Source organism: Procambarus clarkii, chromosome 4, assembly GCF_040958095.1.
Source record: "Procambarus clarkii isolate CNS0578487 chromosome 4, FALCON_Pclarkii_2.0, whole genome shotgun sequence".
Taxonomy (NCBI): Eukaryota; Metazoa; Arthropoda; class Malacostraca; order Decapoda; family Cambaridae; genus Procambarus; species Procambarus clarkii.
In genome coordinates, this window is record NC_091153.1 from 45764142 (window position 1) to 45790608 (window position 26467).

General features: G+C 49.5%; 2 protein-coding genes across 3 annotated transcripts in view; both read right to left on the reverse strand.

Annotated features, from left to right (window-relative positions):
* The window catches only part of sona (sol narae), a 213665-nt gene that overhangs the window by 118953 nt on the left and 68245 nt on the right, over nt 1-26467 (reverse strand). The gene's annotated exons all lie outside the window — the stretch shown is intronic.
* LOC138371448 (skin secretory protein xP2-like) lies at nt 2474-3370 on the reverse strand. The gene has a single exon (XM_069336323.1). The coding sequence runs from the start codon at nt 3368-3370 to the stop codon at nt 2474-2476; it is 897 nt and encodes a 298-aa protein (XP_069192424.1).

Here is a 26467-nt window from a genome sequence, read left to right on the forward strand (position 1 = left end):
AAGGTTAGCAACGATGGTTTAGCGGTAATTCAACGGTAATTAACGTTACTTCTTGACAGTGTACCCAGCAGACAGTGTACCCAGCAGACAGCGTACCCAGCAGACAGTGTACCCAGCAGACAGTGTACCCAGCAGACAGCGTACCCAGCAGACAGTGTACCCAGCAGACAGTGTACCCAGCAGACAGCGTACCCAGCAGACAGTGTACCCAGCAGACAGTGTACCCAGCAGACAGTGTACCCAGCAGACAGCGTGCCCAGCAGACAGTGTACCCAGCAGACAGTGTACCCAGCAGACAGTGTACCCAGCAGACAGTGTACCCAGCAGACAGTGTACCCAGCAGACAGTGTACCCAGCAGACAGTGTACCCAGCAGACAGCGTGCCCAGCAGACAGTGTACCCAGCAGACAGTGTACCCAGCAGAGTGTACCCAGCAGACAGTGTACCCAGCAGACAGTGTACCCAGCAGACAGCTGGTAATATAGATGCCAACACTTCCCGGTGCTCCCTCACGATGATGAGTGAGTGTGAGAGGAAGATGAAGATGAGGGTGATGATGGTGACTGGAAGGTGAGGAGAGGCAGAGGCTAGGGGTGAAGGGATAGTGATGACCAGGAAGATGACGGTGGGTAGTAAGGACGAGGCAGGTATGTGGGTAAACACACAGTTAAGGCAAGGTTAGGTTAGGCAAGATGAGAGGCAAGCCAGGGTGATATATGGGTCACGTGACTTGATAGGAAGGTCATATAGGTAATGGGTGAGAGTGAGGAATATTAGGGGGGGAAATATTGGTATTAGGGGAAGGTATTAGGTGAGATAAGGTATGGGGGGGGAGGTACTGGTGGGGAGGGGGGGGGAGGTACTGGTGGGGAGGGGGGGGGGGAGGTACTGGTGGGGAGGGGGGGGAGGTAGGAATTATGGGGGGAGAGGGCCAAGCATTTATGACTATACAGCCCTTGAAAGAGGTCAGGATAAGGATTTGGGATGGGACGGGGGGAAGAAATGGTGACCAACCACTTGTGGACGGTCGGGGATTGAACGCCGACCTGCATGAAGCGAGACCGTCGCTCTATCGTCCTGCCCAAGTGGTTTGGGGAGGGGGGGGGATGACGCTTGTAGTGACGTGGCCAGAATGTGGGACGGGGTTAGGTAAATAATTGATGACTGATTACTCTCGCTTTCACACACACACACACACACACACACACACACACACACACACACACACACACACACACACACACACACACACACACACACACTATCTAAGCATCTAAGCAATAGGAGGCAGAGAGTTACGGTGAGGGGTGAGACCTCCGATTGGCGTGAAGTCACCAGTGGAGTCCCACAGGGCTCTGTACTCGGTCCTATCTTGTTTCTGATATATGTAAATGATCTCCCAGAGGGTATCGATTCATTTCTCTCAATGTTTGCAGACGATGCTAAAATTATGAGAAGGATTAAAACAGAAGAGGACTGTTTGAGGCTTCAAGAAGACCTAGACAAGCTGAAGGAATGGTCGAACAAATGGTTGTTAGAGTTTAACCCAACCAAATGTAATGTAATGAAGATAGGTGTAGGGAGCAGGAGGCCAGATACAAGGTATCATCTGGGAGAGGAAATTCTTCAGGAGTCAGAGAAGGAAAAAGACTTGGGGGTTGACATCACGCCAGACCTGTCTCCTGCAGCACATATCAAGCGGATAACATCAGCGGCATATGCCAGGCTGGCCAACATACGAACGGCATTCAGGAACTTGTGTAAAGAATCATTCAGAACTTTGTATACCACATATGTCAGGCCAATCCTGGAGTATGCAGCCCCAGCATGGAGTCCATATCTAGTCAAGGATAAGACTAAACTGGAAAAGGTTCAAAGGTTTGCCACCAGACTAGTACCTGAGCTGAGAGGTATGAGCTACGAGGAGAGACTACGGGAATTAAACCTCACTTCGCTGGAAGACAGAAGAGTTAGGGGGGACATGATCACCACATTCAAGATTCTGAAGGGAATTGATAGGGTAGATAAAGACAGTCTATTTAACACAAGGGGAACACGCACAAGGGGACACAGGTGGAAACTGAGTGCCCAAATGAGCCACAGAGATATTAGAAAGAACTTTTTTAGTGTCAGAGTGGTTGACAAATGGAATGCATTAGGAAGTGATGTGGTGGAGGCTGACTCCATACACAGTTTCAAGTGTAGATATGATAGAGCCCAATAGGCTCAGGAACCTGTACACCTGTTGATTGACAGTTGAGAGGCGGGACCAAAGAGCCAGAGCTCAACCCCCGCAAACACAACTAGGTGAGTACTAGGTGAGTACACACACACACACACACACACACACACACACACACACACACACACACACACACACACACACACACACACACGAGTGGGAAGCACAATACTGTATTGTGGACGTAATGGCAGGGAAAGGTTGCCTGGGTGGACATTCTTCAGGAGAAAGTCACAGATTATGTTGGGAGTCTTGCATGGGAGCTAGGCCCTCCACCAGTGTCTGCATGGGAGCTAGGCCCTCCACCAGTGTCTGCATGGGAGCTAGGCCCTCCACCAGTGTCTGCATGGGAGCTAGGCCCTCCACCAGTGTCTGCATGGGAGCTAGGCCCTCCACCACTGTCTGCATGGGTGCTAGGCCCTCCTCCACTGTCTGCATGGGTGCTAGGCCCTCCACCTCTGTCTGCATGGGAGCTAGGCCCTCCACCAGTGTCTGCATGGGAGCTAGGCCCTCCTCCACTGTCTGCATGGGTGCTAGGCCCTCCACCAGTGTCTGCATGGGAGCTAGGCCCTCCACCAGTGTCTGCATGGGAGCTAGGCCCTCCACCAGTGTCTGCATGGGAGCTAGGCCCTCCACCAGTGTCTGCATGGGTGCTAGGCCCTCCACCAGTGTCTGCATGGGAGCTAGGCCCTCCACCACTGTCTGCATGGGTGCTAGGCCCTCCTCCACTGTCTGCATGGGTGCTAGGCCCTCCACCAGTGTCTGCATGGGAGCTAGGCCCTCCACCAGTGTCTGCATGGGAGCTAGGCCCTCCACCAGTGTCTGCATGGGAGCTAGGCCCTCCACCAGTGTCTGCATGGGTGCTAGGCCCTCCACCAGTGTCTGCATGGGAGCTAGGCCCTCCACCACTGTCTGCATGGGAGCTAGGCCCTCCACCAGTGTCTGCATAGGAGCTAGGCCCTCCACCAGTGTCTGCATGGGTGCTAGGCCCTCCACCAGTGTCTGCATGGGTGCTAGGCCCTCCACCAGTTTCTGCATGGGAGCTAGGCCCTCCACCACTGTCTGCATGGGAGCTAGGCCCTCCACCAGTGTCTGCATGGGTGCTAGGCCCTCCACCAGTGTCTGCATGGGTGCTAGGCCCTCCACCAGTGTCTGCATGGGCGGCCCTCCAGTTTTTTTTTTATTATTATTTTCTACCACAGACGTGGCCAGACATTTACAATGCTAAGCAGCATATATACATTTTCTTCTGTCCTCCATGGACAGGGTTAGAGAAGTGTTAAACATATAGTTCAAGGGTTTATTGAACACAACCACAGAAGGTAATTCTGTGCTTTTAAAATGCTAAGCTAACCTACATACGTAAATACATAGATACACAGATTTACGTATGTCCTACATAAAGTGTTAGATGTGTCTTTTACATAGTGTCATTAATGTACATTCACAAAGGTGAAATGTAATTCTGATCAGCTTCCATATATACTTTATACCCATACATATACATACACACACACACATGTACATACATATATACACACACACATGCATTCACATACATTTGTCTCATTTACTCTGACAGGGTGAGATAGCCGATAAAGAAACTAAGTGTGCAATTAAGCACTTAATCACTGAAGGTGATGAAGGTGCTTTTACAAGCACAGGTTATATAGTTACATCATATATATACATTGTATGATTGATGTATTACATGGTCAATCTTGGATACAAGTCCAATATATCATCAAGTGTTCCAGTACTCATATAGTAATTACAGAGTTCAGCATACCTTAGCCCAGGAGGGCGAAAGTCAGTCAGTATGGGACATTCTACAATATAATGTTCAAGAGAGTGCATGTTTTCTCTTTCACAAAGTTGACACATTGTGTACTCGACATTTGGGTTTTGAGAAAGCTGCCAGATACGTCGATATCCCAGGCGTATTCTGGCCACTATAACATCACATTGCCGGGTTCTTGTTCTATTAGTCCCATGTGTGAATGTCTCCTCACGATATCTATCATAATATTTAATGCTACAACTTTCAGGTCTTTGAGAATTTGTTAGGTCGGTGAGATTTTCATTAGATATTTAAGTATTCTCTTTGTCACTGCTAATGAAACACCCATATCAATTTCTACCACTGGTTTTCTGCAGGCTGACTTAGCAAGCATATCAACAGTGTCATGCCTTGAGATGCCAACATGTGATGGTATCCATAGGAATTTAATCTCAAATCTGTTTTCTTTGGCAGCTAAAACATTCATTCGAATATCACTGACTATTGCCCTCCACCACTGTCTGCATGGGAGACACTCCACCACTGTCTGCATGGGAGACACTCCACCACTGTCTGCATGGGAGACACTCCACCACTGTCTGCATGGGAGACACTCCACCACTGTCTGCATGGGAGACACTCCACCACTGTCTGCATGGGAGACACTCCACCACTGTCTGCATGGGAGACACTCCACCACTGTCTGCATGGGAGACACTCCACCACTGTCTGCATGGGAGACACTCCACCACTGTCTGCATGGGAGACACTCCACCACTGTCTGCATGGGAGACACTCCACCACTGTCTGCATGGGAGACACTCCACCACTGTCTGCATGGGAGACACTCCACCACTGTCTGCATGGGAGACACTCCACCACTGTCTGCATGGGAGACACTCCACCACTGTCTGCATGGGAGACACTCCACCACTGTCTGCATGGGAGACACTCCACCACTGTCTGCATGGGAGACACTCCACCACTGTCTGCATGGGAGACACTCCACCACTGTCTGCATGGGAGACACTCCACCACTGTCTGCATGGGAGACACTCCACCACTGTCTGCATGGGAGATACTCCACCACTGTCTGCATGGAAGATACTCCACCACTGTCTGCATGGGAGATACTCCACCACTGTCTGCATGGGAGATACTCCACCACTGTCTGCATGGGAGATACTCCACCACTGTCTGCATGGGAGACACTCCACCACTGTCTGCATGGGAGATACTCCACCACTGTCTGGGAGTAATTGACAAGGTAGAAAATGACAAACTGTTTAACACGGGTGGAACGCGAACAAGGAAACACAGGTGAAGACTGAGTACCTTAATCATTTAAGTTATAGTTAACGTTGAAGTAGTTAACATTAGAAAGAACTTTCAGTGTGGGAGTAGTTAACAGATGGAATGCATTAGGCAGTGATGTGGTGGAGGCTGACTCCATACACAGTTTCAAATGTAGATATGATAGAGCCCAATAGGCTCAGGAACCTGTATACCTGTTGATTGACAGTTGAGAGGCGGGACCAAAGAGCCAGAGCTCAACCCCCGCAAGCACAACTAGGTGAATACAGTGCCGGACACTGTACCATGGTGACACTGTACACTACACAGTGCCGGACACTGTACCACGGTGACACTGTACACTACGGGACACTGTACCACGGTGACACAGTAATGACGGTGTTATGACAAGCGGGACCTACAGTAAAGGTAATGACGTATCAGTGACGTCACACATTACACATGAACATTACGCGGTGATTGGTCACTTAGCCAATGTCCTCCACCAACCACAGACAATTTTGTCTTCCTAACTTACCAGGTTAGGCTGGGAAAAGTTGTGTGTGTGTGTGTACTCACCTATATGTACTCACCTATATGTGCTTGCAGGATCGAGCATTGACTCTTGGATCCCGCCTTTCTAGCTATCGGTTGTTTACAGCAATGACTCCTGTCCCATTTCCCTATCATACCTAGTTTTAAAAGTATGAATAGTATTTGCTTCCACAACCTGTTCCCCAAGTGCATTCCATTTTTCTACTACTCTCACGCTAAAAGAAAACTTCCTAACATCTCTGTGACTCATCTGAGTTTCCAGTTTCCACCCATGTCCCCTCGTTCTGTTATTATTACGTGTGAACATTTCATCTATTTCCACTTTGTCAATTCCCCTGAGTATTTTATATGTCCCTATCATATCCCCTCTCTCCCTTCTTTTCTCTAGTGTCGTAAGGTTCAGTTCCTTCAGCCGCTCTTCATATTCCATCCCTCGTAACTCTGGGACAAGCCTCGTCACAAACCTCTGAACCTTCTCCAGTTTCTTTATGTGTTTCTTCAGGTGGGGGCTCCATGATGGCGCGGCATACTCTAAGACGGGTCTCACGTAGGCAGTGTAAAGCGCCCTAAAAGCTTCTTCATTTAGGTTTCTGAATGAAGTTCTAATTTTCGCCAGTGTAGAGTACGCTGCTGTCGTTATCCTATTTATATGTGCCTCAGGAGTTAGATTAGGTGTCACATCCACTCCCAGGTCTCTTTCTCGAATCGTTACAGGTAGGCTGTTCCCCTTCATTGTGTACTGTCCCTTTGGTCTCCTGTCACCTGATCCCATTTCCATAACTTTACATTTACTGGTGTTAAACTCCAGTAGCCATTTCCCTGACCATCTCTGCAGCCTGTTTAAGTCCTCTTGGAGGATCCTACAATCCTCGTCTGTCACAACTCTTCTCATTAATTTTGCGTCATCTGCAAACATTGACATGTATGATTACACTCCTGTAAACATATCATTTACGTAAATTAGAAAGAGGATTGGTCCCAGCACCGATCCTTGAGGTACTCCACTTGTTACTGTTCGCCAGTCCGACTTTTCGCCCCTTACCATTACCCTCTGGCTCCTTCCTGTTAGGTAGTTCTTAGGTAGTTGTGTGTGTGTGTGTGTGTGTGTGTGTGTGTGTGTGTGTGTGTGTGTGTGTGTGTGTGTGTGTGTGTGTGTGTGTGTGTATGTATGTATGTGTCGTAGTGACCATTACAGTAACATTCACCTGTAGATACACACACACCAAGGGACATGTATCATCACTTTGATAATGACATTGTGTACGTCATGTGTCACACTTGACCACCAATCTCCTACCACACCCCACAGCCCTCCACGCACCACCCGCCACACCCACACCACCACACCCTAAGCACCACACCCTAAGCACCACACCCTAAGCACCACACCCTAACCACCACACCCTAACCACCACACCGGAAGGAACTGCCGTTGTGTGCACACATTACCGACAATTTCCCCCACATACGGGAGTTGTTCAATGTCGTCCTTGGTACACAGCGTGTTGAAGGCTCCATGTACCGCCACACCTCATGTAGTGTCGCTACATATTAACCCGAGACCAGCTCCCACAAGGACATGGTGCTGACCACGAGGGCCCATGGTCATGTGTAGCTAGTGACACACACACTATTATCACAACAGTTAAGATTTGTCCAGACGTGATAAAGTTTGAGGTAAAAGTATAATTACAAGTGCCAGTGAGGGAGAGAGAGAGACGGTCCAGGACAACCAACTGGTAAACACAGGCACCAGTTGACCGCAGCTGGGCCTAGACCTTGACAGCTGGCCACAGCTGGGTCTTGACCTTGACCGCTGACCACAGCTGGGCCTTGACCTTGACCGCTGGTCACAGCTGGGCCTTGACCGCTGGCCACAGCTGGACCTTGACCTTGACTGCTGGCCACAGCTGGACCTTGACCTTGACCGCTGGCCACAGCTGGGACCTTGACCGGAGGGTCAAGGACTTGTATAATAACTCAAGACGGGTCATGGTACCTTAGCAGTGTTACCAGTCCATCTTGGAGCGTCACCTTGGCTTCTGACCGCCTCTAATGACAAACTTTTATCTACATTTGTTATATATCTTTGGTGAATTGTTTTTATTTATTGCATTTTTTTCGATAATTTTTTGTATTGTTATAAATGAGTTTATGTCAATAATACTATTATTATGTCTTTTGTTTTGTTGCCAACGTGCATAACCCCCCCCCCTTACCAGTTACCTCTTGAACAGTATCGGTCAGGAACTAACTGCCAATCAGGAGGTGTTCAGGAAGTAACTACCAATCAGGTGCTCAGGATAGTATGTCGTATCCATGGAAACGTTCCTGTCTCAACGATACTTGGCCACCAGCACAAGGAAACGTTCCGTCTCAACGATACTTGGCCACCAGCACACAGAAACGTTCCGTCTCAACGATACTTGGCCACCAGCACAAGGAAACGTTCCCGTCTCAACGATACTTGGCCACCAGCACAAGGAAACGTTCCGTCTCAACGATACTTGGCCACCAGCACAAGGAAACGTTCCGTCTCAACGATACTTGGCCACCAGCACACAGAAACGTTCCGTCTCAACGATACTTGGCCACCAGCACACAGAAACGTTCCGTCTCAACGATACTTGGCCACCAGCACAAGGAAACGTTCCGTCTCAACGATACTTGGCCACCAGCACAAGGAAACGTTCCCGTCTCAACGATACTTGGCCACCAGCACACAGAAACGTTCCTGTCTCAACGATACTTGGCCACCAGCACAAGTAAACGTTCCCGTCTCAACGATACTTGGCCACCAGCACAAGGAAACGTTCCGTCTCAACGATACTTGGCCACCAGCACAAGGAAACGTTCCGTCTCAACGATACTTGGCCACCAGCACAAGGAAACGTTCCGTCTCAACGATACTTGGCCACCAGCACAAGGAAACGTTCCGTCTCAACGATACTTGGCCACCAGCACACAGAAACGTTCCTGTCTCAACGATACTTGGCCACCAGCACAAGTAAACGTTCCCGTCTCAACGATACTTGGCCACCAGCACAAGGAAACGTTCCTGTCTTAACTACTCTGAGCCCCACCAAACAACTTGATGTGTTCTCAGTTACTGGCGATAATGAGCCGGCGGCTGTGTTAGAGTTGTGAGTGTGTTGGAGAGTGCAAGTGTTACTTGAGACTCCTCCATGTGCAGGATGTCTCTGGTGGAGGGCGTGGTGCTGGGGGCTCCTGCAGCAGCAGCAGCCACACCCGGCCCACTGCTCACGGCACTGTGACTCAAGACGCAACACCTCACCTGGTTAGAAAGTGTTGCTTGGCTTGGCCTCGAGGGCCAGAAATCCTCGGGGAACTGAAGTTATAACTCCACCTCAGACCTGGCTGCCTTAGGTCTTGTAGCTGGGGTGCCTGGCAGGGGTGCCTGGTTGGGGTGCCTGGCTGGGGTGCCTGGCTGGGGTGCCTGGCTGGGGTGCCTGGCTGGGGTGCCTGGCAGGGGTGCCTGGCAGGGGTGCCTGGCAGGGGTGCCTGGCTGGGGTGCCTGGCAGGGGTGCCTGGCAGGGGTGCCTGGCAGGGGTGCCTGGTTGGGGTGCCTGGCTGGGGTGCCTGGCTGGGGTGCCTGGCTGGGGTGCCTGGCTGGGGTGCCTGGCAGGGGTGCCTGGCAGGGGTGCCTGGCAGGGGTGCCTGGCAGGGGTGCCTGGCAGGGGTGCTTGCATGGCTGGGGTGCTTGGCTGGGGTGCTTGGCTGGGGTGCCTGGCTGGGGTGCCTGGCTGGGGTGCCTGGCAGGGGTGCCTGGCAGGGGTGCCTGGCTGGGGTGCCTGGCTGGGGTGCCTGGCTGGGGTGCCTGGCAGGGGTGCCTGGCAGGGGTGCCTGGCAGGGGTGCCTGGCTGGGGTGCCTGGCAGGGGTGCCTGGCTGGGGTGCCTGGCAGGGGTGAATCCAAATGAATCCTTCCATGAATTACGAACGTAATTTTTATACTTATTTGCCTATTTCAGGGTTATTAACTTTAAAATATAAAATTTACTAGACAGAGTACCCGGCTCTGCCCGGGTCTCTTCCGCACTATCTCTTCCACTCCCCCCCCCCCCATCACCCCCTTCCCACAATCATCCCCTCAGAAAGCGCCAAGCCATTACGACTACACAGCACTTGGAGAAGACAGGATAAGGATTTGGGAAAGGACGAGGGGCAAGGAATAGTGCCCAACCACTTGGACTGGACAGTAGAGCGAAGGTCTCGTGTCTTGCAGGTCGGTGTTCAATACCCGACCGTCTAAGTGGGCATCATTTCTCTCCCAAATCCTTATCCTCATATCCCTTCTGAGGATGTAAGTGTTGTGGTGATAATTGCCCAGCGCTAACCCCCGCCCCCCCCCCCCCCCACACATCAACACAGCCCCCCCCCCGCCCCCCTACACATCAACCCCCCCCCCGCCCCCCTACACAACAAGGCTAAACATTCCTCGGTGCCCTAAAAGCATCGACCGTGTACCAGGATGTGGCCATTATTACAAACTTTCCAGTCAGCTAATATACTGCCAGCTTTACGTACAAGATGACTCTGATGTCTGGCCGACGGTAGGCCCCCAACCTGTCCATATAAACAACGATATATATTCAATTATTTACCCGAATACTATCTGAGATTAATGCGTATATTAGGTATAAAAAGGTCAGTTCCGGGATGCTGCCACGGCGGTGTGAGAGAAGGTAAACAGCCGGAGTCTCCAAGTGCTTGTCTGCACCTCTTGTGGTGGGTGTTGTGGTGGGTGGTGGTGGTTGCTAGTGGTGGGTGGTGGTGGTGGTGGTGGTTGCTAGTGGTGGGTGGTGGTGGTGGTGGTGGTTGCTAGTGGTGGGTGATGGTGGTGGTGGGTGGCAGGGTCAGTGTTGTGGTAGATGGTAGACAGTTGGAGTATCATAACCCTTGGTCCCCCAGTAGTGTTGTTGTCTACTTGCTCGGGAGTAGAGACCTTGAGTTATCCCGCCCCAACATCACCGTGACTGTTGCTGTAGATGAGAAGTGTTGCTCTTCAAGGTCACTTGGAGGCTGTCAGGTCCATCATTATCATCACCTGTGACATCTGTCTGGTTGTCACTCATCACATGTGTATAGTAGTTTGTTCTGATGACACTACAGGGACACGCGGATGATATGTATACTCTGAACACTGTAAAATATACATACACGAGACACAGCTCCTGTGTTAGACGGCACCAAGTACATGAAGTATACTTCCCGCTAAACGTGCGGTTCTGTCTTAAACTGTCAAATCTTTGATAAGACTGTAGACAGGAGTTTCCAATTAGTGGAGATAGATCTATCACTATCACTAGATCTATCTATCACCATGATAGATCTGGTAGTTTTAGTGTTAAGGTTCCGTGAGGGCCCGGGTGCTGCACTGAACTATAGACAAAGGGCCAGATTCACGAAAGTACTTACGAACCTGTGCATCTTTTCTCAATCTTTGGCGGCTTTGTTTACAATTATTAAACAGTTAATGAGCTCCGAAGCACCAGGAGGCTGTTTATAACAATAACAACAGTTGATTGGCAAGTTTTCACGCTTGTAAACTGTTTAATAAATGTAACCAAAACCGTCAAAGATTGAGGAAAGATGTACACGTTCGTAAGTGCTTTCATGAATCTGGCCCCAGGTAGATTACCAGCGGCACATTTTACTGCAATATTTTTGACGACACGTGAAGGACAGATTGTCATCAGTTTACACTCCCAGTATGACAGGTGATTGGTTGTAAATCATTGTTTCATGTCTTGTCTCTCGACACCACTATATTTCAGCCTTCACTCACACCATCACTTGCGGGTTTAATAATAAACTATTTTATTAAAATTCTGTTTGTCAAATTTAGTTTTTTTATGTTTTTTTTAAAGTATTGTATGGTTTATTATTATGGAGCGATATTCTTCACAATATCAGACATCAGTGTATAATGTTTTATATTATACCAAGACAAACAAAATCCAGAGTCTAGTAACTATGACAGGCCGAGAATAATGGGGGGTTCCCATTGGCACCATGTTAAGTGGCAATCACTTCACTTGTGTCAACCCTGACCCATGTTGGGCACGGACCCGACAGGAACCACGGAGCAAACTTGGGTGAGGCCAGCCGCCGCCAACCTCAGACAAACAAGACAGGCATTTCCATCTATAGATATACTAGGAAACCCATCAATACCTGTCTGTTTCTCCCCCCCCCCCCACCCTCCGTCCCATCTCCCCCCCCCCCCTCCCATTCTCTCCCAGCGGTAAAAACATGTTCAATTAACGATGACTGAACATTATTGGCGAGGCTCCAGCGTCGATAACAACGGAGAAATAAGTTGGTCAAAAATCCTCTTATGGGCACTTAAACTCACGTTTGAGGCATCGCAGAATGTGTTGGTGTTGTCACCAGGCGCCGGAGTCCCGCCTGAAGACGGCCATTTTGAAACGAGGCGCCGTCAGTGTTTTCAAACTGATTGGGTTAATTAATTGGCCAGTTGGTAAACAGCGTCTCTTGGGCCTGTCCATGGTTTGCTGAGCTTGGAGTAGTTAAGTGTACGACGCCGGGCCAGGGTGACGCCGGGCCAGGGAGTGACGCCAGGCCAGGGGGGTGTGACGCCGGGCCAGGGGGGTGTGACGCCGGGCCAGGGGGTGTGATGCCGGGCCAGGGGGTGTGACGCCGGGCCAGGGGTGTGACGCCGGGCCAGGGGGTGTGACGCCGGGCCAGGGGTGTGACGCCGGGCCAGGGGGTGTGACGCCGGGCCAGGGGGTGTGACGCCGGACCAGGGGGTGTGACGCCGGGCCAGGGGGTATGACGCCGGGCCAGGGGGTGTGACGCCGGGCCAGGGGGTGTGACGCCGGGCCAGGGGGTGTGACGCCGGGCCAGGGGGTGTGACGCCGGGCCAGGGGGTGTGACGCCGGGCCAGGGGGTGTGACGCCGGGCCAGGGGGTGTGACGCCGGGCCAGGGGGTGTGACGCCGGGCCAGGGGGTGACGCCAGCCAAGGGAGTGACGCCGGGCCAGGGGGTGTGATGCCGGGCCAGGGGTGTGACGCCGGGCCAGGGGTGTGACGCCGGGCCAGGGGGTGTGACGCCGGGCCAGGGGTGTGACGCCGGGCCAGGGGGTGTGACGCCGGGCCAGGGGGTGTGACGCCGGACCAGGGGGTGTGACGCCGGGCCAGGGGGTATGACGCCGGGCCAGGGGGTGTGACGCCGGGCCAGGGGGTGTGACGCCGGGTCAGGGGGTGTGACGCCGGGCCAGGGGGTGTAACGCCGGGCCAGGGGGTGTAACGCCGGGCCAGGGGGTGTGATGCCGGGCCAGGGGGTGTGACGCCGGGCCAGGGGGTGTGACGCCGGGCAACGGAGTGACGCCGGGCCAGGGGGTGTGACGCCGGGCCAGGGGGTGTGATGCCGGGCCAGGGGGGTGTGATGCCGGGCCAGGGGGTGTGATGCCGGGCCAGGGGGTGTGATGCCGGGCCAACATCTTCTCATAAGTAACGTGAGCTTACCGTTGATAATAAGACAAATGAACACAAAATAAAATTGTTTAAAATTTCATTGTGTTCAAAGATCTTTTGTAAGGTGTTTGAACAATGGAACTAAGTGATGATTGTGCAGGAGAGTGGCCAGTTAGGGCCACGGCGGCGACTGTGCTTCTTTAGCCGCCATCTTGCTTTTAAACACGTGATCATATACCTTTAGAACTCTGACTATTTTGGTAAACACGCCATCCTTACTGTCGCCATCTTGGGTGACTCTCCATGTGTCAGTTTGTGCTCAGTGATGGCTGACACACCTTCACCTCTTCTCTTACTCTCTTGCAGTGTCTTGCTGTGTCCTGTAGTGTCTTGTAGTGTCCTGTAGTGTCCTGTAGTGTCCTGTAGTGTCCTGTAGTGTCTTGTAGTGTCCTGTAGTGTCCTGTAGTGTCCTGTAGTGTCTTGTAGTGTCCTGTAGTGTCCTGTAGTGTCCTGTAGTGTCTTGCAGTGTCCTGTAGTGTCTTGCTGTGTCCTGTAGTGTCTTGTAGTGTCCTGTAGTGTCCTGTAGTGTCCTGTAGTGTCCTGTAGTGTCCTATAGTGTCCTATAGTGTCTTGTAGTGTCCTGTAGTGTCCTGTAGTGTCCTGTAGTGTCCTGTAGTGTCCTGTAGTGTCCTGTAGTGTCCTGTAGTGTCCTATAGTGTCTTGTAGTGTCCTGTAGTGTCCTGTAGTGTCCTGTAGTGTCCTGTAGTGTCTTGCTGTGTCCTGTAGTGTCTTGTAGTGTCCTGTAGTGTCTTGTAGTGTCCTGTAGTGTCCTGTAGTGTCCTGTAGTGTCTTGCAGTGTCCTGTAGTGTCTTGCTGTGTCCTGTAGTGTCTTGTAGTGTCCTGTAGTGTCTTGTAGTGTCCTGTAGAGTCTTGCTGTGTCCTGTAGTGTCCTGTAGTGTCTTGTAGTGTCCTGTAGTGTCTTGTAGTGTCCTGTAGTGTCCTGTAGTGTCTTGTAGTGTCCTGTAGTGTCTTGTAGTGTCCTGTAGTGTCTTGTAGTGTCCTGTAGAGTCTTGCTGTGTCCTGTAGTGTCCTGTAGTGTCTTGTAGTGTCCTGTAGAGTCTTGCTGTGTCCTGTAGTGTCCTGTAGTGTCTTGTAGTGTCCTGTAGTGTCTTGTAGTGTCCTGTAGTGTCCTGTAGTGTCTTGTAGTGTCCTGTAGTGTCTTGTAGTGTCCTGTAGTGTCTTGTAGTTTCCTGTAGTGTCTTGTAGTGTCCTGTAGTGTCTTGCTGTGTCCTGTAGTGTCTTGCTGTGTCCTGTAGTCTCTTGCTGTGTCCTGTAGTGTCTTGCTGTGTCCTGTAGTGTCTTGTTGTGTCCTGTAGTGTCTTGCTGTGTCCTGTAGTGTCTTGCTGTGTCCTGTAGTGTCCTGCAGTGTCTTACAGTGCAACAGCTTAAATCTTTCTTCACTGCTCAGACTTCTTAGCTCACAATCCTTGTTATTTTATAATTTTTTTTAATTCAATTAATTAAAAATAAATTTTTCATCCATTGTGAATAGTGTGTGGTGGTGGTGGTGGGGAAAGGAAGGATGGATGTGTGTGTGTGTGTGTGTGTGTGTATATGTGTGTGTGTGTGTGTGTGTGTGTGTGTGTGTGTGTGTGTGTGTGTGTGTGTGTGTGTGTATATGTGTGTGTGTGTGTGTGTGTGTGTGTGTGTACTCACCTAGTTGTGTTTGCGGGGGTTGAGCTCTGGCTCTTTGGTCCCGCCTCTCAACCGTCAATCAACAGGTGTACAGATTCCTGAGCCTATCGGGCTCTGTCATATCTACACTTGAAACTGTGTATGGAGTCAGCCTCCACCACATCACCCCCTAATGCATTCCATTTGTCAACCACTCTGACACTAAAAAAGTTCTTTCTAATATCTCTGTGGCTCATTTGGGCACTCAGTTTCCACCTGTGTCCCCTTGTGCGTGTTCCCCTTGTGTTAAATAGACTGTCTTTATCTACCCTATCAATCCCCTTCAGAATCTTGAATGTGGTGATCATGTCCCCCCTAACTCTTCTGTCTTCCAGCGAAGTGAGGTTTAATTCCCGTAGTCTCTCCTCGTAGCTCATACCTCTCAGCTCGGGTACTAGTCTGGTGGCAAACCTTTGAACCTTTTCCAGTTTAGTCTTATCCTTGACTAGATATGGACTCCATGCTGGGGCTGCATACTCCAGGATTGGCCTGACATATGTGGTATACAAAGTTCTGAATGATTCTTTACACAAGTTTCTGAATGCCGTTCGTATGTTGGCCAGCCTGGCATATGCCGCTGATGTTATCCGCTTGATATGTGCTGCAGGAGACAGGTCTGGCGTGATATCAACCCCCAAGTCTTTTTCCTTCTCTGACTCCTGAAGAATTTCCTCTCCCAAATGATACCTTGTATCTGGCCTCCTGCTCCCTACACCTATCTTCATTACATTACATTTGGTTGGGTTAAACTCTAACAACCATTTGTTCGACCATTCCTTCAGCTTGTCTAGGTCTTCTTGAAGCCTCAAACAGTCCTCTTCTGTTTTAATCCTTCTCATAATTTTAGCATCGTCTGCAAACATTGAGAGAAATGAATCGATACCCTCCGGGAGATCATTTACATATATCAGAAACAAGATAGGACCGAGTACAGAGCCCTGTGGGACTCCACTGGTGACTTCACGCCAATCGGAGGTCTCACCCCTCACCGTAACTCTCTGCTTCCTATTGCTTAGATACTCCCTTATCCACTGGAGCACCTTACCAGCTACACCTGCCTGTCTCTCCAGCTTATGTACCAGCCTCTTATGCGGTACTGTGTCAAAGGCTTTCCGACAATCCAAGAAAATGCAGTCCGCCCAGCCCTCTCTTTCTTGCTTAATCTGTGTCACCTGATCGTAGATCAGGTGACACAGTGTGTGTGTGTGTGTGTGTGTGTATGTGTGTGTGTGTGTGTGTGTGTGTGTGTATGTGTGTGTGTATGTGTGTGTGTGTGTGTGTGTGTGTGTGTGTGTGTGTGTGTGTGTGTGTGTGTGTGTGTGTATGTGTGTGTGTGTATGTGTGTGTGTTACGGACCCGAGCCCAGCGTCCGAGCACGGAGCAGTGACGACCGCGCCATCTGTGGGTCGGCTCCCGAAACCCCCTCCAAATGGACGACGCCATCTAGTGAGGACGAGAAATACTGGCCACAAGGGCTAGTTTCCCGTCCTGATCAGCTCATAAAACAGCCGCTGCTGACCACTGGTGAGGTGACGCTTGGACAGCAACGCCATCTATGGAGTGGATAGGTGGGTGTTTGTGTCTAAGCCTGTAAGTGAGGTGCCCTAGAGTGTCCCTATTACTGATGACGTGTCTGATTACAGAGTCGACCTGGGACTGCTGAATCGGACGGTGGATCAGTCTACCCAAGGCAGCCGTAGAGTCTCCAAGTATTAGCTGCAGAAGTTGTGAGTCACACCCCAGGATGAACACTGTTGTTAGCCTGCCTGTGACGTGGCAGTTGAGGAATTGTTGTACCCGGGGCTGACTCGTGGAGAAGAATAGCCACTGGGGTGTTATGCTGAGGAGAGTGATCTGTGGAATCACACGAGGCTCCTGCCTAGGGCTAGCAACCCAAGTATCGGTCGTGGAGTCGCCTATGCAGCGTAGCTGATTGGAACCTGCCAGCTACAGGCTGGATTTGTGGTTGACGGCCTCCACGACGGTGCACCCAGTGGGATTGTGTTTTGGCTGGCCTGTGGCCGGGGCAGACTCGCTAAGAGAATCTAAGGATTCGTCGAGAGGCCACAAGAAGAGAACCAGGGCTACTCGTCTTGAGCACCGTTAAGCAGAGCATCCTGTGTCTTCAGAAGAAGACAAGACGTGTACATAAGTGTAGTAATAGTAACAGCGTGTGACTGTTTATATATTTATTTATTGGTGGTGGTGAATATATATTTATTTCTGAGCAGTTTTATCCCTTCCCCTTTAAGTTACTTGCGTTACGGAGCCCACCCCTTGAAAGCCACTACTAGCTTTGGGGCCGGATACCCAAACTCTACTAACATCAGAGAAAGAACCCAGTTGCGACTCTAGAGGGCCGTAACAGTGTGTGTGTGTGTGTGAGGGGGGGGGGGCAGGAATGAAGGAACATACCGCCCCTAACAACAGCCTTGGAGGTAACCACCGCCTGTGGCTAACGATGCCTCCCCTACTGGTCCTGCTGCTGACGTACCAACAACACTAATTAAAACCTTCTGCTAACTTCACTACTCACAATATATTTATAATTGTTAGTTATGAAGGTGGAGGGCGAGGCTTGGCGACACCTCCTCCTTGAGGATCACCTGCTCCTCCAAGTGTCACCTCTCCTCCTACCTTACCTTGAGGTGCTTCCGGGGCTTAGTGTCCCCGCGGCCCGGTCGTCGACCAGTCCTCCTGGTTGCCTCCTCCTCCACCTTTATTTTTCAACATTCCTCCCTTATTTCTTTATTAAATTTTATTGAGCGATTGTTTAATTCTTTCTAACACTGGTAAAATAGTCGTATCTATCACCGCCCGCCCCATGACCTATCTATAGATAGACTTATCTATCACACGTGCTTAGGGGAGGGAGGGGGAGGGTAGGAGTGCCTCCCCAGGGAGTATGAGGGAGTATGAGGGCCTCATAACATGAGTATGCAGGTGAGGAGAGGCAGGTAAAGTGGTAATCACCCACCTCAGTACACCTGGTAATTACCTTAAGTGACAGGCAGGATAATTACTCCCGACAAGCAGGATATAATGCCTCATAACCACCAATATATCCCATGGCTTAATTACTCAATGTCTGAGTAACACTAAGAATTATCCAACATTCAGGGTGACACACTAAGTAATTATCCTTGGCACGGAGCCTTATGGGCCGCCTCCAGGACAATTATCCTCAGTAACCATGGCCCGCGAGGACAATTATCCTGGCTAACCACAGCCCGCGGGGGACAATTATCCTCACTAACCACGGCCCGCGGGGGGCAATTATCCTGGCTAACCACGGCCCGCGGGGGACAATTATCCTCACTAACCACGACCCGCGGGGGGCAATTATCCTGGCTAACCACGGCCTGCGGGGGACAATTATCCTCACTAACCACGGCCCGCGGGGGACAATTATCCTGGCTAACCACGGCCCGCGGGGGACATTTATACTCACTAACCACGGCCCGCGGGGGGGGGGCAATTATCCTGGCTAACCACGGCCCGCGGGGGACAATTATCCTCACTAACCACGGCCCGCGGGGGACAATTATCCTCACTAACCACGGCCCGCGGGGGACAATTATCCTAACTAACCACGGCCCGCGGGGGACAATTATCCTAACTACCTACTCACCATACTTAATATCCCGCCATAATTTCTGATCCAAAGGGCATCTTTTCACACTGATACAGCGGCTGCGCCTGATCCCTGCCTTACCTCCCTTCCCCTTCCCCTTCCCTTACCCTTACCCTTACCTTACCCTTACCCTTCCCTTCCTTTACCCTTCGCCTCCGTCAAGCAACACACAAGGGACACAACTCACCGAATAAAAAATGACGTCACAGGCCTCTCCACTCACCTGAAAACAAAAAAGAAACCAACTTTAATATTTGGGGAACATTGAGGTGTTTATAACGTGAAGGGAAGGGGCCACCACGGGTGATGGGAAAGGGAAGGGCCCACCACGGGTGATGGGAAAGGGAGGGAGCCCACCACGGGTGATGGGAAAGGGAGGGGGCCCACCGCGGGTGATGGGAAAGGGAGGGGGCCCACCGCGGGTGATGGGAAAGAGAGGGGGCCCACCGCGGGTGATGGGAAAGGGAGGGGGCCCACCGCGGGTGATGGGAAAGGGAGGGGGCCCACCGCGGGTGATGGGAAAGGGAGGGGGCCCACCGCGGCTGATGGGAAAGGGAGGGGGCCCACCGCGGCTGATGGGAAAGGGGGGGGCCCACCGCGGCTGATGGGAAAGGGGGGGGGGCCCACCACGGGTGATGGGAAAGGGAGGGGGCCACACCACGGGTGAAGGGTGTATAATGAGCCCGCGCATGCGCACCCCAGGCCTCGACAATTACGCACCAACATTAGCCACGATGCGCTGTGTTAACTGTTAATGTCTTAGTGCGTGACGGCGTAACTACGCAATGGGAAAGGTATGATAAATGCGTATTACTCCGCTAGAAGCCATTGTTGATTTTGATGAGTCTTTAGTGTGTGTGTGTGTGTACTCACCTAGTTGTACTCACCTAGTTGTGTCTGCAGGATCGAGCATTGACTCTTGGATCCCGCCTTTCGAGCATCGGTTGTTTACAGCAATGACTCTTTGTCCCATTTCCCTATCATACCTGGTTTTAAAATTATGAATAGTATTTGCTTCCACAACCTGTTCCTGAAGTGCATTCCATTTCCCCACTACTCTCACGCTAAAAGAAAACTTCCTAACATCTCTGTGACTCATCTGAGTTTCAAGCTTCCATCCATGTCCTCTCGTTCTGTTACTATTCCGTGTGAACATTTCGTCTATGTCCACTCTGTCAATCCCTCTGAGTATCTTATACGTTCCTATCATGTCCCCCCTCTCCCTTCTTCTTTCTAGTGTCGTAAGGCACAGTTCCCTCAGGCGCTCCTCATACCCCATCCCTCGTAGCTCTGGGACGAGTCTCGTTGCAAACCTCTGAACCTTTTCCAGTTTCATTATATGCTTCTTCAGATGGGGACTCCATGATGAGGCGGCATACTCTAAGACTGGCCTTACGTAGGCAGTGTGTGTGTGTGTGTGTGTGTGTGTGTGTGTGTGTGTGTGTGTGTGTGTGTGTGTGTGTGTGTGTGTGTGTGTGTGTGTGTGAATGACACATACAGACATTCATCTTAAGCAGAGATATCAAGGTTCAATATAACAGCTTGAGAACCATGTAGAAAGGTGTGTGCTGCTATATACTTTGAGACAAAGTCTGTTCTTCTTTGAAGGTAAACTCCAGACTTTTGCTTCCTTGGGGCCCGCCCCCTTCACTACTCCCCCTTCAAGGCAGCCCTTCACCCCTCACTCCCCTTCACCTCTGACCTCTTGCCTCCAGCATAGCTCCACACCCTGAGCCATGTTATCCTACTCTAACAAGGATGATAAAGCAACTAGCAAAGATAACAGTAAATATACAGCGCTTATACAGCCTTGCCAGAAACGCTGTGCGTATTAGTGGCTTTAGGCATTGTATGTACTTGTTCTATCTATAAATCAAACATTATGTTTGTAACTCATCTTCTATGTACTTTTACCTGAATAAACATTTGAATTTGAAATTTGAATTTGAATATGCGCGCCATGACGTTAGAGCCGCGAGGCCCCGGATGGGCCTCTCCCACATGGGCCAACAGGCCCCCGCGACGACCCATGTTGGTATATTTGTCTCTTATTGCATTGTGGCTCCAAGTTTGTTATTAACTTTACCAGTGGTAAACTTTAATTGTGATGATTTAAGATTCTAATAATTAAGAGTTAAGATTCTAATTAATAATTCTTAATATTAATTTTATATTAATAGTAATAGTATTATATTGTTATATTTTATTTTATTATTTTATTTTATTTTATGATTATATTAATATATTATAAAATATTATTTATTAATATTAATATTAGAATTAATAATTCTAATTGTAAAAATTAACATTCTAGTATTGTGATGATTTATGGAATGATAAGTCTTTATCACATTCATTATTGCTGTTCTCTCTTGACCTTCACACTAACAATGTACTCAAGTGGAAGGTCCTCATAAGGGCCTCTGTACCAAGGGATTTTACACTGTACTTGTAATGTTTATAACTTAACAATGGGGCGAGGTAAGTGTTCTATATTTATTGAATATTTGGCGCCAAGAATGTAGCTCTTGGAATATTTTCCAAGAATGTAGCTCTTGGACCCCGTCACACACACTCGTCTGTGTGTGTGTGTGTGTGTGAGTGTGAGTGTGAGTGTGTGTGTGTGTGTGTGTGTGTGTGTGTGTGTGTGTGTGTGTGTGTGAGTGTGTGTGTGTGTGTGTGTGTGTGTGTGTGTGTGTGTGTGTGTGTATGTGTGTGTGTGTGTGTGTGTGTGTGTGTGTGTGTGTGTGAGTGTGAGTGTGTGTGTGTGTGTGTGTGTGTGTGTGTGTGTGTGTGTATGTGTGTGTGTGTGTGTGTGTGTGTGTGTGTGTGTGTGTGTGTGTGTGTGTGTGTTAGAGGGAAATATATATGTAGTAGATATAATTGAGGAAAAAATAGATTGGTTAGAAAGGCGGGGTCCAAGAGCTAATAGCTCGATTCTGCAAACACAAATAATAAATACAAATAGTAAATACACACACACACACACACACACAGAGGGGGACTGAGTTACCTAACCAGCCCCCATTACCTAGCCCCCATGCATAAATACCAATTTAATTAACAAAAGACAAACTAAATTCGAGTGGTGAACAATGTACATAATGTATGAGTTGTTGCCGCTAGTATCAAGACGGTTCCTGATCCTCCAGAGATATGCAAATGTCTCCCAGCCTGCCTTTACCTGAACATCTTTCACGTGTCAAGACAAGGTCAGGATTGCATTATTCTCGACAATTAATATATTCGTGTATGGTTAAGATGTCAGGCGCGGGTTAACCTCAGGGGAGGACAGGGGGCGCCGCCCCCAGGGGAGGACAGGGGGCGCCGCTCTCCCTCTCACACCCCCTTCTCTTGCATCTATCTCCCACACACACTAACCCTTCCACCTTCTATTCTTTCAACTATACCAGAGGAAATGTATATGTTTATCTCTCAGAATGTTCGGTAATACGTTTATTGCTTGTGATGTGTGTCTATGTATGTATTAACACGATGTACTGAACGGGGTGAGAATAGCTTGAGCTACCTCATCCCTTTGTGTGTATTTTACCTCAATAAACTTATTTCAATTTCAACTATACCAGCCCCCCTGGCCCGTCCCTCTCAACCCTAGCCCGTGCCTCCCATGTTCCCGACCTTATCTGACCACTCCACTCATTCCATCCATTCTCATTTCTAGCCAGATCTTAATCTGTCCTGTATAAGATAAGGTATTTTATTGCATCTCCAGTATCCTCCCACGTACCCCCCCCCCCCTTGTGTTCTCCCACGTACCATGTTATCCCCAATACGTGGGTCTAATTCACTAACAGTTTCTTTGATGTTTGGAGGATACTTTTAGGGTCAACAATTTGTGTTGATGAGTGGTTCTCAACACTCGTGTTCCCTGCAGCCTGTACCACGTCACTTGTCTCTCCCATCCCCAACACTGACCCAACAACTGCAGGCCAAATAATGTACATAATATTGAATATCTTATTGTTTTTTTATATCGTATCTCTGCATTTACTTTGATTAGTCTTATGGTGGAGTAGTGTACAATCTGTAGAATTATACTTTATAGGAATATCAACATTACAACAGATTGAGACTGTTGTCCCAATTCATCTAGGGCCAGATTCACGAAAGCACTTACGCAAGTACTTACGAACCTGTCCATCTTTTCTCAAAACAGTCAATGAGCTCCGAAGCACCAGGAGGCTGTTTATAACAATAACAGTTGAATGGGAAGTTTTCATGCTTGTAAACTATTTAATAAATGTAACCAAAGCCGTCAAAGATTGAGGAAAGATATACACGTTCGTAAGTGCTTGCGTAACTGCTTTCGTGAATCTGGCCCCAGGTCTACATAAGTAGCTTCAGTTTATTGAAGTCCATAAAAAACAATGTGTTCTCTGGGTCTCTAAGTTTCCCTTATGTTCTGTGTATATAACTCTAGTGTTTTCCTTTCTCTACATTATTTCCCCCCTTGAAGAGCGTTTGTTTCTGAAGGTTGATTTATAGTTTAGTTCGTTGCTTTAAGCTTCCAGCCGTCACATGCGTGCCTCGTGTGTGTGGTACCCGGCGGTGCCCGGGTACGGGTATGGAGTCAGGTTCAACCCCAAACGTCACCAACAATTCAAGAGTTGAGAGCTCGGGTTGACTTGGATCAACCCAGACTCCTAAAGCCGATGAAGGTTCCATATCAAACTAAATTTATATAATGAGGGAGTGTAGGGCACCATGCCCCCTTATGTCACCATAACAAGGTGGGCCCAGTATGGGGGGGGGTATTGAAAATGACCCCCCCCTTCCCCCCAGCTGTCAGCACCACCTTCACCAACAAGGCAATTGCTGACAGTTACGTTAGGTGGTTAGTGAATCAGTCAGTCCCAGTCTTAATAGTAATATAGCAGTACTGAACCCAAGCGAATAGCCTAATAAAACTCAAAATAAAGTAGTACTGAACACAAGCGAATAACCTACCACACCTCACAACAATAAAGTGGGTCAGTTCTAGGCCAGAAAGGTTACAAGAACATTCTGCAAGTAAATTTCCCGCTAAAAACCCCACAATAACAAGTAAATATTATAATAACCTGGCGAGAGCCACATTACGCGGGAAATACTGCCCGGAGCCGCCTCACCCTCCGCCTCAATGTTAACACATCGTCCTCCAGCCTCTATCAATGTGGCCCCGAACACCTTACTCTCCCATAGAGCCTTGGCCCCGAACACCTTACTCTCCCATAGAGCCTTGGCCCCGAACACCTTACTCTCCCATAGAGCCTTGGCCCCGAACACCTTACTCTCCCATAGAGCCTTGGCCCCGAACACCTTACTCTCCCATAGAGCCTTGGCCCCGAACACCTTACTCTCCCATAGAGCCTTGGCCCCGAACACCTTACTCTCCCATAGAGCCTAAATGTGGCCCCGAACACCTTACTCTATCTTGAGGTTATCTTGAGATGATTTCGGGGCTTTAGTGTCCCTGCGGCCCGGTCCTCGCCCAGGCCTCCACCCCCAGGAAGCAGCCCGTGACAGCTGACTAACTCCCAGGTACCTATTTTACTGCTAGGTAACAGGGGCACAGGGTGAAAGAAACTCTGCCCATTGTTTCTCGCCGGCGCCCGGGATCGAACCCGGGACCACAGGATCACAAGTCCAGCGTGCTATCCGCTCGGCCGACCGGCTCCACAGCTCTACCATAGAGCCTAAATATGGCCCCGAACACCTTACTCTCCAATAGAGCCTAAATATGGCCCCGAACACCTTACTCTCCCATAGAGCCTAAATATGGCCCCGAACAACTTGCAGCAATTGGTCGTTAACTATCAGCGGTGACGGGCTCTGCCACCACCTACACCAGGGGTCACCAGCTTTACCACCACCTACACCAGGGGTCACCAGCTCTACCACCACCTACACCAGGGGTCACCAGCTCTACCACCACCTACACCAGGGGTCACCAGCTCTACCACCACCTACACCAGGGGTCACCAGCTCTACCACCACCTACACCAGGGGTCACCAGCTCTACCACCACCTACACCAGGGGTCACCAGCTCTACCACCACCTACACCAGGGGTCACCAGCTCTACCACCACCTACACCAGGGGTCACCAGCTCTACCACCACCTACACCAGGGGTCACCAGCTCTACCACCACCTACACCAGGGGTCACCAGCTCTACCACCACCTACACCAGGGATCACCAGCTCTACCACCACCTACACCAGGGGTCACCAGCTCTACCACCACCTACACCAGGGATCACCAGCTCTACCACCACCTACACCAGGGGTCACCAGCTCTACCACCACCTACACCAGGGGTCACCAGCTCTACCACCACCTACACCAGGGATCACCAGCTCTACCACCACCTACACCAGGGGTCACCAGCTCTACCACCACCAACACCAGGGGGCAGGAATTCGAGAAACATTACCTGTTAAATATATGAACATATTGGTGTTGCGGACGAGTGCTCTACAGAGCCATTAGAGCCGGGGGGAGGGAGAGGAGAGCCCATGACAGAGCACATGGCAGGTCCCCGGGGCGACGTCCAACCCCGTCACGGCTGGGGGACAACTGACAATCAAGGTTGCTGAGGGTCTAAAAGTAGCGAATTTGCAATAAGAGTAGCCCAATTTTTTGTTTAGTGACTGATACAGGTTTCAAAGTAATATATTTTAATATATAGAGTACACTACACGATTTTGAAAGTTTCAGCATTACTTGGAATACGAGAAAGAAGCTCTTTGCAAGCTTTCACTTAAATATTATGGCATCTTTCTTGAATATTTTGAAACTTTTCCTGGGTTATAAAATTGTTTTGTCTGTTAGTTGCCTGAAGTGTTGAAAATTCGTAACCAAAGTCCACTTTCTCCAGAGGCACATATGTAATTGTGACATATGTAATTGTATTCCAAATTAACATGAAGCTTTGCATGATGAGGCTGCACGATTCTTCTGAGTATTCCAAGAGTGAAGTTTTCTAAGACAGTGTGAAGGCTACACTGATCTTCGTCTTTTTGATAAAGTCAATTCATACTTTCAAAAAGATTTAGGATTGGTCTGAGAAATGTGAAATATAGCTAATTGAGGGATCAGAGTCCATTAAAAAAGTTGCCTTATAACATTTATCAGAACAGCAAGAAGCGATTTGGTAATGATTTGTTAAAGACTCCCACTGATCTAACAGCCACTTTACACTACCGCTCCTTGCCAACTATCGTCTTCCTGACAAAGGTATTAACTATATAGGATATTTACAATCATTTATCAATCTGTACATTTCTAGATAACGTTCTCTCTTTAATGAAGATCTGTAGAACTAGATGTAACTTTCGGGATGAAGTATTAACGACAATTAAGTTTGGAAAATCTATGGCCCCTGAGGAGGATTACGTTGCCTTGCGGTTACTTTTTCTTTCAAAGGTTCCTAGGATCAACATCCCCAGAGGGCCGGTCTCTGACCTGCCCTCCTGTGGTAAGTGGTCTAGTCAATCAGGCTGTTTGACGCGGCTGTGATTTGAACACATTACATTATAAAAGCATAAATAATCATCATTCAGTTTGTTAACATTACTAACCCAACTTGCTTTTAAAGTAGCCCAAAAAGTAGCAAGTAACGAAATTAAAAATTTGGGAGCGCGGAGCTTTCAAAAGTAGCCCAAATCGCTACTTGTAGCCCAATCTGGCAACCCTGCTGCCAATGTTTACAAAATTCCTGGAAAACCTAGACAACACAAAGCTCGCCGTCCTCCATTACTATCACTACTA

Coding starts and splice junctions, on each gene's coding strand:
- LOC138371448 (XM_069336323.1), bottom strand. CDS start 3,370: ATGCAGACACTGGTGGAGGGCCTAGCACCCATGCAGACACTGGTGGAG.